The sequence below is a fragment of the Saimiri boliviensis genome, chromosome 11 (genome assembly GCF_048565385.1).
Source record: "Saimiri boliviensis isolate mSaiBol1 chromosome 11, mSaiBol1.pri, whole genome shotgun sequence".
Taxonomy (NCBI): Eukaryota; Metazoa; Chordata; class Mammalia; order Primates; family Cebidae; genus Saimiri; species Saimiri boliviensis.
In genome coordinates, this window is record NC_133459.1 from 72582609 (window position 1) to 72600040 (window position 17432).

Consider the following 17432-nt stretch of genomic DNA (forward strand, 5'->3'; position numbering starts at 1 on the left):
CTGTAAAATGGGAATAATTTTACTTGCTCTCCTTCTGTAATTGTAGAAATTACATGAGCAAAAAATTTAACCTAATCAAATGAAATAATTTTTTATGGATTAGTCTTTTTTTCCTCTATGACATCATACATGTACTATATTCTAATAAATTTCTCTTTCACAATTTCCTTCTTGTGATATAAAGAGTGATATCACTGCTACTATGATAAAAGTAAAACTAATCATGATTATGCACCTACTATAAACCAAACCATGAACTAGCACTTTGTAAACATCTCACTTAGTCCTATGGCATAATAATTACCTTCTATTTTGAGATTCAGAAAGAAAAGTGCAAAGAGGTTCAATAGTACCCAATGTCCATTAGATAGCAAGTAGCAAGTTTTGTTAAATGCTCCTTTGTAATGATACACTGCAATAAAACCAAAATCCCTCTAGTTGCTAAAAGGCCTTCAGATAGAAGTACCCACAGCCAAGAACCCATCATTGCTTCTCTTAGCTAACTTTTCACTGCTACCACTCAAGAATGACAGACAGAAAATTGTCCTCTCTCAAAAATCAAAACTCATAAAATGTGTATATTTGTAGTGGTCATTCTACATTTGGTCCACCACTCTAGAGCCCAGAGTCCATTTAAAATATTCTGAGGCACCAAATATGAATACAAATCAAAAGCAAAGGTAGCAGTCAAAGTCTTCCTTAGTTTATTTATAATATTGACCATGATGTGGTTTGTATGAAAATATACATGTTATTCAGTTACTTAGCAAGTAACTATGGAACACTGTGGGGACAGTCACAAAAATGGTGTGTGTGTGTGTGTGTATGTGTGTGTGTGTGTGTGTGCTTTGTATGCCAGCAATTATCACTGTTTATACTGCCTGATTGCCAGTTTGATACGCCTGACCAAGGGTACCAGCCACACACACATACAAAGTCAACATCAGTCCAACAAAATCAGGATAAAGTCTACACTCCCTCCCTCATAACTGAGGTTCTGAGTTGTCCTTCACTTTTCTTCCAATTTATAAAGATTCAATTGTCCACTAAATACATATTGAGAACTTCCTATGTGCCAGGCAATGTTCTACAAGAAAACAGAAGCCTTGGTCCTTGCCTCTACCTACAATACACACTCAAAACAGAGATTGACTAGATATCTACCATTTTGCATGAGAGCAACAGATCATCTGCGCGTGTTCATAAAGGTATTGGTTCACTCTAACAGTGACTGTGGCTAACTCTCTGCGAAACCATTGCCACATGCTTACTGCCATCAGTAGCAAAACTGCCCATTTTAAATCAATAACAAACCTGACCTTCTTTTCAATCATTTTCTCACTTGCTAGCAAAAAGCATGATTTTACCGCAGTTTAATTTCACCGTTTCCTTCATTAGTGTCCTGAAACTGCAGTTTAAGTTCACAAACTAAAATGAGTAAATGCAATTAAAAATGGAACTGATTTCAGTAGCATAACCATGGATCCCAACCCAGTGGATCCAATAGGCTTTTCAACTCTAATACCATTCAAGTTTCTCCTTCCTATTCCTTAGTCCAAGAGTTCACAGCAAAATCTGCATATATGCTGCTCCTATTTTCTTCAAATTAACCATGACACACGAATTTATATATCCTACTATTAGTTATATAAATAGTTCTGTCTTCATGATACTCACAAGTTCATGAAAATCTGTTTATATTCTATATCAGTTCAATCAACAAGTGCTTTATACTCAATAAATATTATAGGATGAAACTGTGCTTAATGAAAATAGAAGTATAAATTATCAAATTCTAGCTATGAACAGTAACTGGTTTTTAGTCTCAATAGGGAACATATGCTTTCATACCAATAGTTATTAACATCAGTTGAAACATCTCAAATCATCAGTGAGACAAGTATGTGGAAGAATGTATATCCACAGGTAAATGAAAATACAGCAGGAGGAGAATAAAACAAATAAAATAAAATTTTCTTCATATTTACTTTAATTGCACTTTCTAAACATTAAAATAAAGTGTTAAAACATTGACAATACAATCAAATCATGTGTCACATTGTGCTTCATATATTATTTTCATTCATCTATTGATCTAGTCAATCAGCCCTTCTTCATTCACAAGAGTTCACTGAGTGTCTAGGTAATGCCTTTGTTTTCTGCAAGGCAGATTCAAAGTATAGAAAAACACTTCATAGAAAAGTATTTTTGTGTGAATTGAAGGATGGTTCTACATTTCAGTATTCACCGGAAGTTATGACTTCCTACTTCGACAATTGAAAAATGAGTATGGATTGGGGAATTATTACCATTAAGAAACATTTAAGTTTGATTGACCATGCCAAAAATCATACATATTATAGTCTTTGATCAGAAGCCATCTATAATATTCCCATAATCCTCTCTGATCCAAGAAGCAGACACATTACACTGAAGTCCAAGGGTGCATCTCACAACACATAGAATTTCAGCACAGGAGCAGCCTACACCCCTACACTTCTTTCAAACCCATAGTAAAGCCAAAAAATTAAGGGTAAGATTCTTAAAATCATAAGCCAATTAAGTACAGTATTATTGTGATTCTGGGACTTTAAAAGTTTATAAGCTCTACTTCAACAGACTGAAAAATAGCATGAATGAAATTATCTTTCTTACTAGAAAAAAGTACTTCAAGTCTTATTTTCTTTTTTACAAATTCTGGAAGAAGTCTCTTCTCTATCTCTATTTTGACCTCAATCTGTCTAATCTTTCTCAAAAGGAGCTAGTCTTTTTTCCATTACTAATTTTTAAATTTATAATTGACAAATAATTCTTGCACGTATTTAAGAGATACGATGTGATGTTTCAATGCATGTACACATAGCATAATGATCAAATTGGGGTAATTACATGCATATCACTTTAAACATTCATCCTTTCCTTGTGGCTATAGCATTCAATAATCTCCTAGCTATCTTGAAATATATATTACATTGCTATTTGCTATAGTCACCTTACTGTGTAGTAAAATACTAGAAGTTATTCTTCCTGTCTAACTGTAACTTTGTACCTGTTGACCTCTTACTCATGGGCACTATCATCCAAACTGTCCATAAAATTATATTTTCAGCGACATGATACTTTTCCCCTCAACCTTGTAACATTCATCTATGACAATATATTTTCAACTGGTGAATTAGTGCCTGGGGTTGCCAACACAAATGCAGAGAAAAGGAAGCTTTCGTTCTTTTTAAATGATAGGAAGTTTCACACATCACTCCTAAACCAGGGTCCTCTCTTAGTCAGCTTGCAGCCAGTAGCACTCTATCACTCACGGGCTGCTCAGCACAGTGTATTCATCAAGGCAGGCCGACGCAATTGTTAGCTGGCAGTTCAAATGGGGCCGACTTGTCACAAGAGTGACAGCCTGGGCAATTGTTTGCCCTCTGGGAACAGGTGCAGGCAGGTTCAAATGAAACACATCCAAATACTAACAGTAAGATTCTTAATCATGTCAATAAAAAGGATGTACTGGTGTCTGGGATTCAGTGGTCACATATACCTCTTACACTTTTGAAAATGAAATGCTGTCTGGCTTTTCAACAGAGTATTCCAAGGAATCCATCATGTCATTATCATTTTTAATACATGCTACTTGTTCAATGGATAAAATCTCTAATACAGATACTCCACATACTAAAAGGCATGTTTATGCCTTGAATAACAAAAAGCTAAGTTATCTAAATAAAGAAATGGAAAATAAGAGAAAGTCTGGAGACAGAGTAAAAAAAGCAGTAATCAGCAATGAGATTTGATTTCCAAATAATGACACTGTTTTAATGTAAACACCAAGCATGCAAAAGAACCCATTAAAAGCATAGCTTAATAACATCATTAATTAAACAACAAAAGAAAATACCTAGCCAATTTAATTTTGGTTCTTAAATTTCCTATTATTTGTGAACCAGCTATATGTTCTTATAGCTTTCATTGTATATCTATTTAAAATATTATATATTCTGTATATATATGTTGCTAGTTATATAATTTTCCTATTAAAAATTCCAACAATCATAAAGCGTAAATGTAGCCAGGTATCATGGCACTAACAAAAGCATCTTAGTATTACTGATGTTAACATTCAAGTAATTGCTTAATATTTAAAAAATATCTTTTGAGAAATCAGCTATGTCTACATGCAGAAAATTGAAACTAAACCCCTTCCTTACAGCATATACAGAAATCAACTCAAGATGTATTAAAGACCTAAAATAAAACCTCAAACTATAAGAACTATACAAAATAACCAAGAAAACGCCATTCTGGGCATAAAACCTGACAAACATGTCATGGTAAAGACACCGTAAGCAGTTATAATAAAAACAAAAATTGACAAATGTACCTAATTAAACTAAAGAGTTTCTGCAAATCAAAAGAAACCATCAACAGATTAAAGAGACAATCTACAGAACAGGAGAAAATATTTGTGAACTATGCATCTGACAAAGGTCTAATATCTAGAATCAATAAGGAACTTAAGTTTACAAGAAAAAAACAAACAACTCCATTAAAAAGTGGGCAAAGAACATGAATGAAAACTTAAAAAAAAGACATAAATATGGCCAATAAGAATATGAAAAAATGTTTAACATCACTATTAGATAGATGCAAATCAAAACCACAATGAGATACCATCACATACTGGTGAGAATTACTATTATTAAAAAGTCAAAAAATAACAGACGCTGGCAAGGTTGTGGAGAAAGGAAATGCTTATACACTGCTGGTGGGAATGTAAATTAGTTCAGCCATTTTGGAAAGCAGATTATGTTTTTACAAAGAACTTAAAACAGAATTACCAGCCGGGCTCGGTGGCTCACGCCTATAATTCCAGCACTTTGGGAAGCCGAGGAGGGTGGATCATGAGGTCAAGAATTCAAGATCAACCTGGCCAAGATAGTGAAACCACATCTCTACTAAAAATACAAAAATGACAGGCAAGCTGCTGGGAGCCTGTCATCCCAGCTACTCGGGAGGCTGAGGCAGGAGAAGCACTTGAACCTAGGAGGCAGAGGGTGTGGTAAGCCAAGATCGTGCCACTGCACTACAGCCCAGGCAACAGAGCAAGACTCTGTCTCAAACAAACAAACAAATGAAAAAAAACATAATTATCATTTGACCCAGCAAATGCCATTATTGGGTATATACCCAAAAGAATATAAATTATTCTGCCATAAAAACAAATACACACATATGCTTATTGCAGCACTATTTACAATAGCAAAGACATGGAATAAATCTAAATGCTATCAACAGTAGACTGGATTTAAAAAATGTGTTACATATACACAATGGAATACTATACAGTCATAAAGAAGAATGAGATCATGCCTTTTGCAGCAACATGGATGGAACTGAGGCTATCAGTTTGAGTTAACTAACACAGGAACATAAAACCAAATACTGCATGTTCTCACTTAGAGTAGGAATTAAACTTTAAATACATATGGATACAAAGAAGGAAACAACACACACTGGGGCCTACTTGAGGGTAGAGAGTAAGAGGAAGGAGAGGATCAAAGAACTACCCATCATGTACTGTGCTTATTCCCTGGGTGACAAAATAATCTGTACACCAAACCCCCATGACAGGCTATTTACCTATGTTACAAAACTGCACATGAACACCTGAACACGAAAGTTGAAAAAAAAAAAAAAAGGAAAATCAGCTATGTGAGATATAACAAATACACACAGTCCTAGCTTTTATATGATAATTAATTTGTGTTATTAACTTGTGTAATAAATTAGAGGGACAAAACTTAACATACCTAAACAATGAGTGAAAAATAAACTATTCAGTGATGGGTTTTCATAAATTATAGAGCTCAATAAAGACTGGTGATGTAGAAGAGAGTCATGGAAGAAGAGGGAGAGGTGCTAGAACCAAGCAAACAGTCTTAGGGTAGATAGGGAAGTCCATTCAGGGAGGAAAAATGTAAAATTTGACAGTAGAAACTGTCCATTTTCTTCTTTTTAAAATCAAAATTAAAAAAGAAAAACAGAGGCTACAGACTAGGATGAGGTGAAGAGCTCAAGAAAAAATTCTCTAAAATGCATATTTTTAAGGAAATATAAATTTTATTTGGGGGATGTCCTTTAATTTTAGGTAAGTGAATATTTTCTGAATTTGATTTTTTTTCTCCAAAATGCAGGTTCTGAAGTTGGATAGCATTTGCATCTTGATTCCACTGCCTTCTGACTGTGTGATGTTGGGAATTACCTAATCTCACAATTTCCAAGTTTATTTATTTATAAAATGGAGATAAAAGAAAAGCGTCTGCTTTGAAGGTTGTTGAGATAACTGAGATAATTCATGTAAAATATTTAGCATAGGGCTTAACATTTTAAATAGTCTTAATAAACAGTGCGTAATATATGAGTGATTGCATTATCAATTATAAGATACCTTTCCAAACATAGGATTCTAATTAGTTATATGCAAACAGTATTCAATGTTAAAGTTTACCTATTGCTGTTAGTTATTCAATAATTACAGATCTAAATGACTAAAGTTTTCCTTCCAAGGAAGAATCAAGAACTGCCTAAATTTTTCTCTGTTTGAATATAAAAAATTATTTTGTCTTAGAAAAATCTATTTGATCCCTAGGAAGCAAGGTGATTATGCAGCACAAAATGTATCCCCAATTACAAGATAACCAAAGAGTGTACTGAATCTTTACGAAATCAACAACTTGATAGTTTCCCACCAGTACTAAAGAAATAATTAAGAGTCTTTTGTGTTTTGAACTAGTTATATGAATATGCAAACATATTTTCACTCTTTTTCCAGGTTCATGTCACTTGGATAGTTTCTTCAAAATTATTGACTTAGATTACATCATTTTTCCAAAAATTTCTTTAACTTTCTCTATATTTTATAGTATTATAATTATAAACCTAACTGCAATATTCATATTCAAAATTAGAAGAGAGTTTATATACTAGTCATGTCTAATCTAAGAAACATAAAATATAAGTATTAAAAGAAATATAGAAAAGGCCTGGTTTAAAACCTTAAAAAGAAAATTTCACTGTCTGACCATTTATATCGAGTAGTATTTCAACATAATCAAAATAATGGCAAATGTTGTTTTAAAATTCACTGAGAGTTAACATCATTCTCATTGTGTGACTGTGTACTTTATTCTTTACCTTGACTGTCAGGAAGCCTGGGATTCCATTTTTAGTTTGAGCCTACTCATGGTCCCAACTCTGGCTCTTGGTAAACTATCTTCTCTTTTCTTCTAATAATTTATGTTCTTTATTTTATTGCCTTGTATGTGTGTATACAAAATTTTGAGAATAGGATTGCTCAAATTCTTTTTTAAAAAGAGTAGAACAATAAATATTTTCTCTTGTGAGTACTTAACTTACTTTTAGTTTGTGTTATCCTAATATACTTTTCAAATTCAAAATTTTGAGATTTTTATGCCAAAAAACAATTTAAGAGGTAAAAACAATGGGAAAATAACAACCAGCTAACATCATGATGACAATATCAAATCCACACATATCAGTACTAACCTTGAATGTAAATAGGGTAAATGCCCCAATTAAAAGACACAGAACGGCAAGCTGAATAAAGAACCAAGATCTATTGCTATGTTATTTTCAAGAGGCCCATCTCACATGCAGTGACACACATAGGCTCAAAATAAAGGAATGGAGAAAAATACACCAAGCAAATAGAAAACAGCAAAAAGCAGTGGCTCCAATCCTAGTTCCAAACAAAACAGACTTTAAACCAACAAAGATTGGGAAAAAAAAAAAAAAAAAAGACAGAGGATTACATAATGATAAAAGGATTACATAATGATAAAAGGCTCAATTCAACAAGATCTAACTATCCTAAATATTTCCCCCCAACACAGGAGCACCCAGATTCATAAAGCAAGTTATTAGAAGCCTTCAAAGACACCTAGACTGCCACATAATAATCATGCGGAGATGCCTGTGCAATATTGCCAGTGTGGTGTTAAAGTCACTTTGCACAGCTCATTGAGATAGAACATTAACAAAGATATTCAGAACCTGAACTCAGCACTGGATGAAATGGACCTTGTAGACATCTACAGAACTCTCCACCCAAAAATCAACAGAATATACACTCTTCTTATTGCCACATATGACATACTCTAAAATCAATCACATTTTCAGAAGTAAAACATTCCTCAGCAAATGCAAATGAACTTAAATCATAAGAAAAAAAATCTCTCAGACCACAGCACAATCAAATTAGAAATCAAGACTAAGAAATGCACTCAAAACCATATAATTACATGGAAATTGAATAACCTGCCCTGGAATGACATTTGAGCACAGAATAAAGATACGACAAACTAGAATCTCCAGAACGCAGCTAAGGAGAGTGTTAAGAGGGAAATTGATAGCACTAAATACCCCCATCAAGTAGTTAGAAAGATCTCAAGTTAATAAAAGATCTCAAGCTAATAACCTAACATCACAACTAAAAGAACTGGAGAACCACCAGCAATAAATCTTCAAGCTAGCAGAAGACGAAAGATAATCAAAATCAGACCTGAACTGAAAGAGTCTGAGACATGAAAGATAATTCAAAAGATCAACAAATTCTGGAGTGAGTTTTTTTTTTTTTTAATTAATAAGACAGACCACTAGCTACACTAATAAAAAAAAAAAGACAGAGAAGATTCAAATAACCACAATCAGAAACTACAGGGGGATATCACCACTGATCCCACAGAAATACAAACAACTGTCAGAGAATATTATGAACACCTCTATGCACATAAACTAGAATATCTATATGAAATTGATAAATTCCTGGATGCAGCCCTCTCAAGACTGAACCAAGAAGTAACTGAACCCCCAAAGAGACCAATAATAAGCTCTGAAATTGAGTCAGTAATAAACAGCCTATCAATTTTTAAAAAAGCCAAGGACCAGATGGATTTATAGCTAATTTCTACTAGATGTATAAAGAACAGCTGGTACAACTCCTACGGAAACGATTCCAAAAAATAAAGGATGAGGGACTCCTCCTTAACTCACTCCATGAGGCCAATATCATCCTGATACCAGAACCTGGCACAGACACAACAACAAAAAAGAAAACTTCAGGCCAATATTCTTGATAAACATTAATGCAAAAATCCTCAACCAAATACTGGCAAATGAAATCCAGCAGCACACCAAAAAGTTTACTCACCATGATCAAGTAGGCTTTATACCTGAGATGCAAAGTTGGTTTGACATATGCAAATCAATAAATGTGATTCATCCCATAAACAGAATTAAAGACAAAAACCACATGCTTATCTAAATAGATGTAGAAAGGTTTTTGATAAAATTCAGCACCCCTTCATGTTAAAAACTGTCAATAATCTAGGTATTGAAGGAACAAAACTCAAAATAATAAGAGCCATCCATGACAGACCCACAGCCAACATCATACTGAATGGACAAATGCTGGAAGCATTCTCCTTGAAAACAAGCACAAGACAAGGATGTTTTATCTCACCATTCCTATTCAACATAGTATTGGAAGCCCTTGCCAGGGCAATCAGGCAAGAGAAAAAAAGAAAGGGCATCCAAATAGGAAGAGAGGAAGTCGAAGTATCCTTCTTTGGCAGACAAGATGATTCTATATCTAGAAAACCCCACAGTCTTGGCCCAAAAGCCCCTTAAGCTGATAAATAACTTCAGTAAAGTCTCAGGATACCAAATCAAAGTGCAAAAATTACTGACATTCCTACACATCAACAGTAATCAAGCTGAGAGCCAAATTAAAAATGCAGTCCCATTCACAATTGCCACACAAAAATAAAACACCTAGGAATAAAACTAACCAGGGAGGTGAAAGATCTTTACAGCGAGAACCACAAAACACTGCTCAAAGAAATCAGAGATGACACAAACAAATGGGAAAACATTCCATGCTCATGGATAGGAAGAATCACTATTATTAAAATGGCCATACTTCCCAAAACAATTTATCCTTTCAGTGCTGTTCCTATTAAACTAATATTGAGATTTTTCACAGAACTAGAAAAAACTATTTTAAAATGCACATGGAACCAAAAAAGGGTCTAAATAGCCAAGGCAATCCTAAGCAAAGATAACAAAACTGGAGGCATCATGCTATCAGACTTCAAACTATACTACAGGGCCACAGTAACCAAAACAGCATTGTACTCATACAAACACAAACACATAGACCAATGGAACAGAATAGAGAACACAGAAATAAGGCCACACACCTACAAGTATTTGATGTTCAACAAACCTGATAAAGGCAATGGGGAAGGGACTCCCTATTCAATACATTGTGCTGGGGTACCTGGCTAGCCATTTGCTAACTGGACCCCTTCCTTACTCTGTATATGAAAATTAATTCAAGATGGATTAAAGACTTAAACATAAAAACGAAAACTCTATAAACCCTGGAAAACAACCTAGGCAATATTGTTCTGGGCATAGAAATGGGCAAAGTTTTCCCAACAAAGATGCCAAAAGCAATTGCAACAAAAGCAAAAATTGACGAGTGAGATCTAAATAAAGAGCATCGGCATAGCAGACACTAACAATAGAGTGAACATAAAACGTACAAAATGGGAGAAAAGTTTTGCAAACTATTCATCTGACAAAGGTCTAATATTCAGTATCTACAACAAACTTAAATTTACAAGAAAAAGAAAAACATCATTAAAATGCAGGTAAAGGACAGGAACAGACACTTTTTTGGGTGACGGGGAGACAGAGTCTTGCTCTGTTGCCGAGGTTGGAGTGCAACGGTACAATCTCAGCTCACTGCAACCTCCACCTCCATGATTCAATTTAGTCTTCTGTCTCAGCTTCCTGAATAGCTGGGATTACAGGTGTCTGCCATGATGCCCAGCTAATTTTTGTATTTCTGTAGAGATGGGATTTCACCATATTGGCCAGGCTGGTCTCAACCTCCTGACCTCAAGTGATCCACCTGCCTCAGCCTCCCAAAGTGCTGGGATTACAGGCATGAGCCACAGCACCAGGCCTGAAAACACACTTTTCAAAAGAAGACATACATGTGGCTGGCTATCAGATGAAAAAAAATTCTCTACAGACTTGTTGCACTTCTTCAGGGGATATAGCAATTATCACTAATCATTAGAGAAATGCAAATCAAAACTACATTGTGATACCATCTGATACCTGTTCTAACGGCTATTACTAATAAGTCAAAAAAATAACAGACGTCATTATTTGGTGATGTTGCAAAGGAAAAGGAACACTTATACACTGTTGTTGGGAGTGTAAACGAGTTCAGCCATTGTGGAAGACAGTTTGGTGACTCCTCAAAGACCTAAAAACAGAAATACTACTCAACACAGCAATCCCATTATCAGGTATATACCCAAAGGAATATAAATCATTCTGTTATAAAGGCATGTCCACACATGTCTTTATAGTCACAATAGCAAAGATATGGAATCGACCTAAATGTTCATCAACAGTACACTAGATAAAGAAAATGTGGTACATATACAACATGGAATACTATAAAGAAAGAATGAAATCATGTCCTTTGCAGGGACATGGATGGAGCAGTAGGCCATTATCCTTAGCAAACGAATGTAGTAACAGAAAACCAATTGCCACATGCTCTCAAAGTGGGAGCTAAATGATAAGAACACTGGGACACTTAGAGGGGAACAACAAACACCAGGGTCTATTGAAGGGTGGAGGGTGACAGAAGAAAGAGGATCAGGAAAAATAACAAATGTGCTAGGTTTAATGCTGGGTGATGAAATAATGTGTACAACAAACCCCCACCACACAGGTTTACCTGTGTAGCAAACCTGCACATGTGCCCTTTATTTAAAAGTTAAAAATATATACATTCAAGAGGAAAAAAAGAGGATTATCTCATTAAATAGAAAACAAAGAAAAGTAGTCAACACACTCACTAAACAGCCTATGTAACATGATAAGCTGAACAACTCACCTTGTTTATCCTCTTCCAATTCACTCTCAGTGCATCCATCATTCTCATCTTTCACATTGTCATGGGCATCTGGTGCCTTCTGTGATGAGGTTTCACTCTCCTTGTCAGGGTCTAAATTATCCTTTTTATCATCCAAAGGTGACTTTGGTATTCCATTCATTTGAACATCAGCCTGTCCTTCTTCATTGGCTTTTTCATCTTGTTTCTCCTCATCTACTTCAAAATCTTCTTCATATTCTGAAAACAGAAAATCTCTAGTATTAGAATGAAAATAGAACCTGTTATACTTAACCCATTTCTCTTTAATGAGAACTTTGACTCCATTATCCTCTCTTCTCTGAGACTTTCTTTGCTTCTTCCTTTCACTCAATTAGTGAACATGGAAAACTAAGAGCAAATGATCAAAGATTGCAATCAGTTACATACACAAGAGCACAAAAGAAATGAAGCTCCAAATGACAAGGCTGAAACCTAATAAAAGTTCATTTACAAATGAACATCATCATCTAAAATAACCAAAATGGAAAGAGAAGAACTTGATATAAAACAATAAATTAGAAATAAATTAAAAATGAAGAGAACAGGATTATAATAATGAAAGTTAATTTGGAGATCCAGTGAGGTCATATTTCATATGAAAAATGTTCAAAATATTTGGATATCAAATTAATGAATAGTGAAGTGGAAAAATTCAATTTATCAAGTCCAAAGGCCCTGAGAAGTAACACTGTGAATAGCACATTCTTTAAGAAACAAATGGACATCAAGAAAAGGCATTATGAAAGATTCTATAAGTAGGCCAGAACTGAAATCATATGCATTATTCATTCCTACAATAAATGAAATAATTGCTATTCAATGATAAAAATTTATACAAAATAGAATATTCCTGTCACAGCCACAGATTTGCTTATTCCCTGCAGAGGTACAACAAATCTGTAGCAGGAAAAGGAAATTGTCACATCAGATAAACTCCAGCTGTCCCTCGTGGTTATAATTTTTCACCTTTCATATTTAATTGTTCCACTTTTTCTTCCACCAAAAACTAAAAATCTTGAAGTGACAACATGCCAACGATAGAGAACAAAAGGATCTCATGCAGAACCAATTAAGCAAATAAACACTTATCCTTAAAATAAAAATTACAAGGAAAATAAAGGTTTCTCAATTTTTGTGTGTTTTAGTTATTAGTTATATTGGCTTCTCTGCCAGTGTAGGGGGGCCTCTTGGGTAATTTATTTGAGAGCTGTCTACCCAGTAAAAGGAACTTAATCTAGAAATGGATGCCCCCTGCATATGCAGAAAGCTCTGTATATGCAGAGAATGAATGAGGGAGCAGTAAGAGGAAAAGTGAAATCAAAACCTTTAACAAAGAAAGTCAGATAATCACAAAAGTGTTTCCACAAAAGAGATTTAATACATTTAAATAAAAAATATGAATATCAGTAAACCAAAATTGTAAAATAAGCAAGAAGATGAAGAATTTGCTTTATATTGCTAGACACAAATAGGAAATACTAATAAAAACAAGTAAATATTTTGGTACAAGTATTACTGACCAAATTATAGAATAATTCCTCACCTGATCCTGTTAACTATCAATCAATAACCCTTTGTTTGTGAGAATCTTCTATGTGTAAGAGGATAAAATTGCAAGATAGAAGATGTTACAATAAATCATTCCCTGCCATGAAGGACTCTCCAATTTTTGTTGTGGACGTAAGATGTAAGTACACAAGAAATACTGTACTCAATTTATAGTAGTTTTATATATGTGGTCCTCAGCAATGTTAGTTTCAACACAGCTGGTCTGGATTGCTATGGATTTTTAGATAAGACATAAAATTATGTGAAGTGTGTCAAGTAAGCACAATGGAATAAAAGGAAAATGGAAAGTCATTTTAGGGGCTCATGGAAGACTTCCCAAAAGAAGGTGAGGCTGGCTACAGAATACACAAACATATATCACACCACATGTGTTTGCTACTGATCATAAGATAAGCAGAGGGCCAGAGAGAATATGAGTGGATTGTTGCAATTTCATTCAGTGTCATACAGTAGTGAAATGTGAGGTTTTGGGAATCAGGCAGTCACATGCCCAAGACCCAGTTAAAACACCTACTATATGAACTTGGAGAATTTGTTTAACATCTTTAAGCTTCAGTTTCTTCATCTGTGACATGGGTTATACAAAGCTGTGATGAATATCAAGAGCAATAATCCCTGGAACATGCTTTGCACAGTGCCATGAATAGCAGGTGCCTAATAAATATTGTGGATTAGTAGTAACAGTTATTGTGATTGGGTAGTGGAAGGAGTAGGTTATGGAACAGGAGAAATTACACACGATATGTGCTCCTTTGACAGCAACACACTTTAGTGGAGGCACCTTATTAAAATCAGAGCAGTACAAGTATCTGTAATTAAGACAAAATTACAGTTATATGATTGAAGCATAGCACAAAAGTAAAGGAACATAAAGTGAACCAAAACAACAGTCCCTGCATCGTATTTTGTGTTTTCTCTCAAATGTGAAAGTCAAGACTGCCCTGGCTTTATTCTATCCCCACTATCATCACATTTAAGTATGAGCTTTCTATTAACCACAAACCTTCCACTGGCAGTATAGCTCAAAGCACACCACCTTTGTGTCATCTACTCATGATTTTGATATGAATGAACTAGTGGCATGCTTTCTAAAATATTTTACATAATATCTTCTGTTCTCCCCATCCCGTTTGCCTTCTTCTAGAGAATTTAATTAGCTTGTTGTTTACCATCTCCACTAATGAGGACGTGAGTCAGCACCAGGTCAACATCAATCCAGCCACAACCTTCTCTTACTAACCTCGACTCAAGCTCCTTGCTGCCCTTAGATCAGCCACTATTATGCAGAGAGCTAAGCCTTTGCTGCTGCAGCTACATTTTTAAAAACAGAAATGGACATTTAAAGTCCATTAACTAGCCAACACAGATGAAAGACTTCAGGAATAGCCTCATCATAGGTATTATGAGTATAAAGTACGTCACTCATAGCACTAGCTATGTTGGTTTAAGAAAAAAAAGAAAATGAAAAGCTTTCAATGAACATGGCTTTAATAAACCACCATGTCTTCAAAGTTAAAACACGCGAGAACACATCCTATTTGTTAATCCCTCTGTGATTACTATCGCTACAGATATATTAGAATTCTCATCTCAAGTTAGGACAAAGACTAGAAGAGATTGTGAAGAAAGGTGAGCTGGTGAAAGAGTTCTAAGTGAAATCTTTTGTAAAAGATACACTTTATTCAGTAAAAATCAAACATGAAGTCTACTGCTGTAACAGCCCTATAATTGTTCTCTTGGATTTCTGAAACACTTGGGAAGCAAAAATAGGAGGTGGGGAAGAAGATACCTAGAAGTTGTGCCTTTCCCAAAGCCAGCCCTTCCACAGGTCATCCTAACCCATGGCTATTGTGCCTTCTATACAGGTTTTGTCTCCTGAGTATGAGGGATACACAGGTGTCTCTCCCTTTCTGATTCTTTGGACATGCTATGCACCACCATGTAGTGGGTAAGCTAACTTTTACAGAATAGATGGTTGTACAGTGTTTGAAAGACTAAGCTTTGGAATTAGACAAACCTGGGTACAAATTCTTGTTCTACTACTTTCTTTTTGTATAGCTAAGCCTCAGTTTCTCAGCCTGTAAAATGGAAGTAATAATAATACCTACCATGTTGAATGGTGAGCATGAAATGAGATAGCGTGTGCACAGTGCCTAATTCAGTGCTCAGTACCTGACACTTTCATTATTGTTGTTATTACTGCTTTAGGAATAAGTATATACAGACATACCTATATACATGTATAAGTATATACAAGCATACTTAGATCCCTGAATAGATACACACATATACATTCTACATACAGGTGTACCTCAGGGATTGCAGGTTCAGTTCCAGGCCACTGAAATAAAGATAGTTGCATAAATTTTTTGGATTTCCATGCATCTAAAATTATGTTTCTACTATGCTGCAGTCTATTGAGTGTACGATAGCATCATATCTAAAAAACCAATGTATATGCCTTAACTAAAATCACTTTATTGATAAAAGTTGCTAGCAATCACCTGAGCCTTAGCTGGTCATCGTCTTTTTGCTGGTGGAGGATATTCCCTTGACGTTAATGGCTGCTGACTGATTAGGGTGGTGGCGGCTGAAGGCTGGGGTGGCTGTGGCAATTTCTTAAAATAAGACAACAATGAAGTTTGCCACATCAATTGACTCTTCCTTTCATGAAGATTTATCTGTAGCATTTAATGCTGTTTAATAGCATTTACACACAGTAAAACTTTTTTCAAAATTGGGGTCAATCCTGTCAAATTCTTCCACTGATTTATCAACTAACATGTTTTATACATATTCTAAATTTTTTGTTGTCATTTCAACAATGTTCACAGAATCTTTACCAAAAGTAGATTTCAACTCAGGAAACTTCTTTCTCTGTTCATCCCTAAGAAGCAACTCATTATCTATCCAAGTTTTATCATGAGATTGCAACAATTCAATCTCATCTTAGGCGACACTTCTAATTCTCTTGCTATTTCTACCACTTCCGCAATTACTTCCTCACCAAAGTCTCGCTCCTCAAAGTCACCCATGAGGGCTAAAATCACCTTCTTTCAAACCCTGTTTATGTTGATATTTTGACCTCCTGCCATGAATCATGAATGTTCTTAATGGCGTCTAGAACTGTGAATCCTTTCCAGAAAGTTTCCATTGAAATCGCACTGATCCATCAGAGTAACCATTATCCAAAGCAGCTATAGCCTTGCAAAATATATTCCTTAAAGAATAAGATCTGAAATTACTCCTTAATCCATAAGGATAACAACAGAGTGGATGCTGTGTTAGCAGGCATGAAAACAACACTCGTCTCATTACACATCTTCATCAAAGATCCTGAGTAACCAGGTACATTGTCAATGAGTGGTAATATGTTGAAAGGAATCTCTTTCGCTGAGCAGTAGGTCTCAACAGTGGGCTAAATTACTCCAAAAACAAGCTGTAAATAGATGTGCTGTCATTCAGGCTTTGTTTTATTTATGGAGTAGAAGCAGATAAAATTTAGCATAACATTTAAGGGTCCTAGGATTTTTTGAATGCTAAATGAGCATTGGCTTCAACGTGAACTCACCAGCTGCATTAGCCCCTAGCAGAAGAGTCAGCCTATCCTTTAAAGTTTTGAAGCCAAGTGTTGACTTCTCCTCTCTAGCTATGAAAGTCCTAGATGGCCACTTTTTCCAATGTAAGGCTGTTTCATCTGCACTGAAGACCTGTTGTTTAATGTAGCTACATTTACAAATGATCTTAGCTAGGTTTTCTGGATAAAATTTCAGCAGCTCCTATATCAGCACTTGCCACTTCACCTTGCACTTCCATGCTG

The 17432-nt window shown here is 35.1% G+C and overlaps 1 protein-coding gene across 2 annotated transcripts in view; it reads right to left on the reverse strand.

Annotated features, from left to right (window-relative positions):
• ERICH3 (glutamate rich 3) overlaps positions 1-17432 on the reverse strand; it is a 109879-nt gene that overhangs the window by 25949 nt on the left and 66498 nt on the right. For both annotated transcript variants that reach the window (XM_074381021.1, XM_010347526.3), the window contains exon 11: positions 12005-12241. In XM_074381021.1, coding sequence (XP_074237122.1) covers positions 12005-12241 — 237 coding nt within the window. The remainder of the gene's footprint in view (positions 1-12004; positions 12242-17432) is intronic.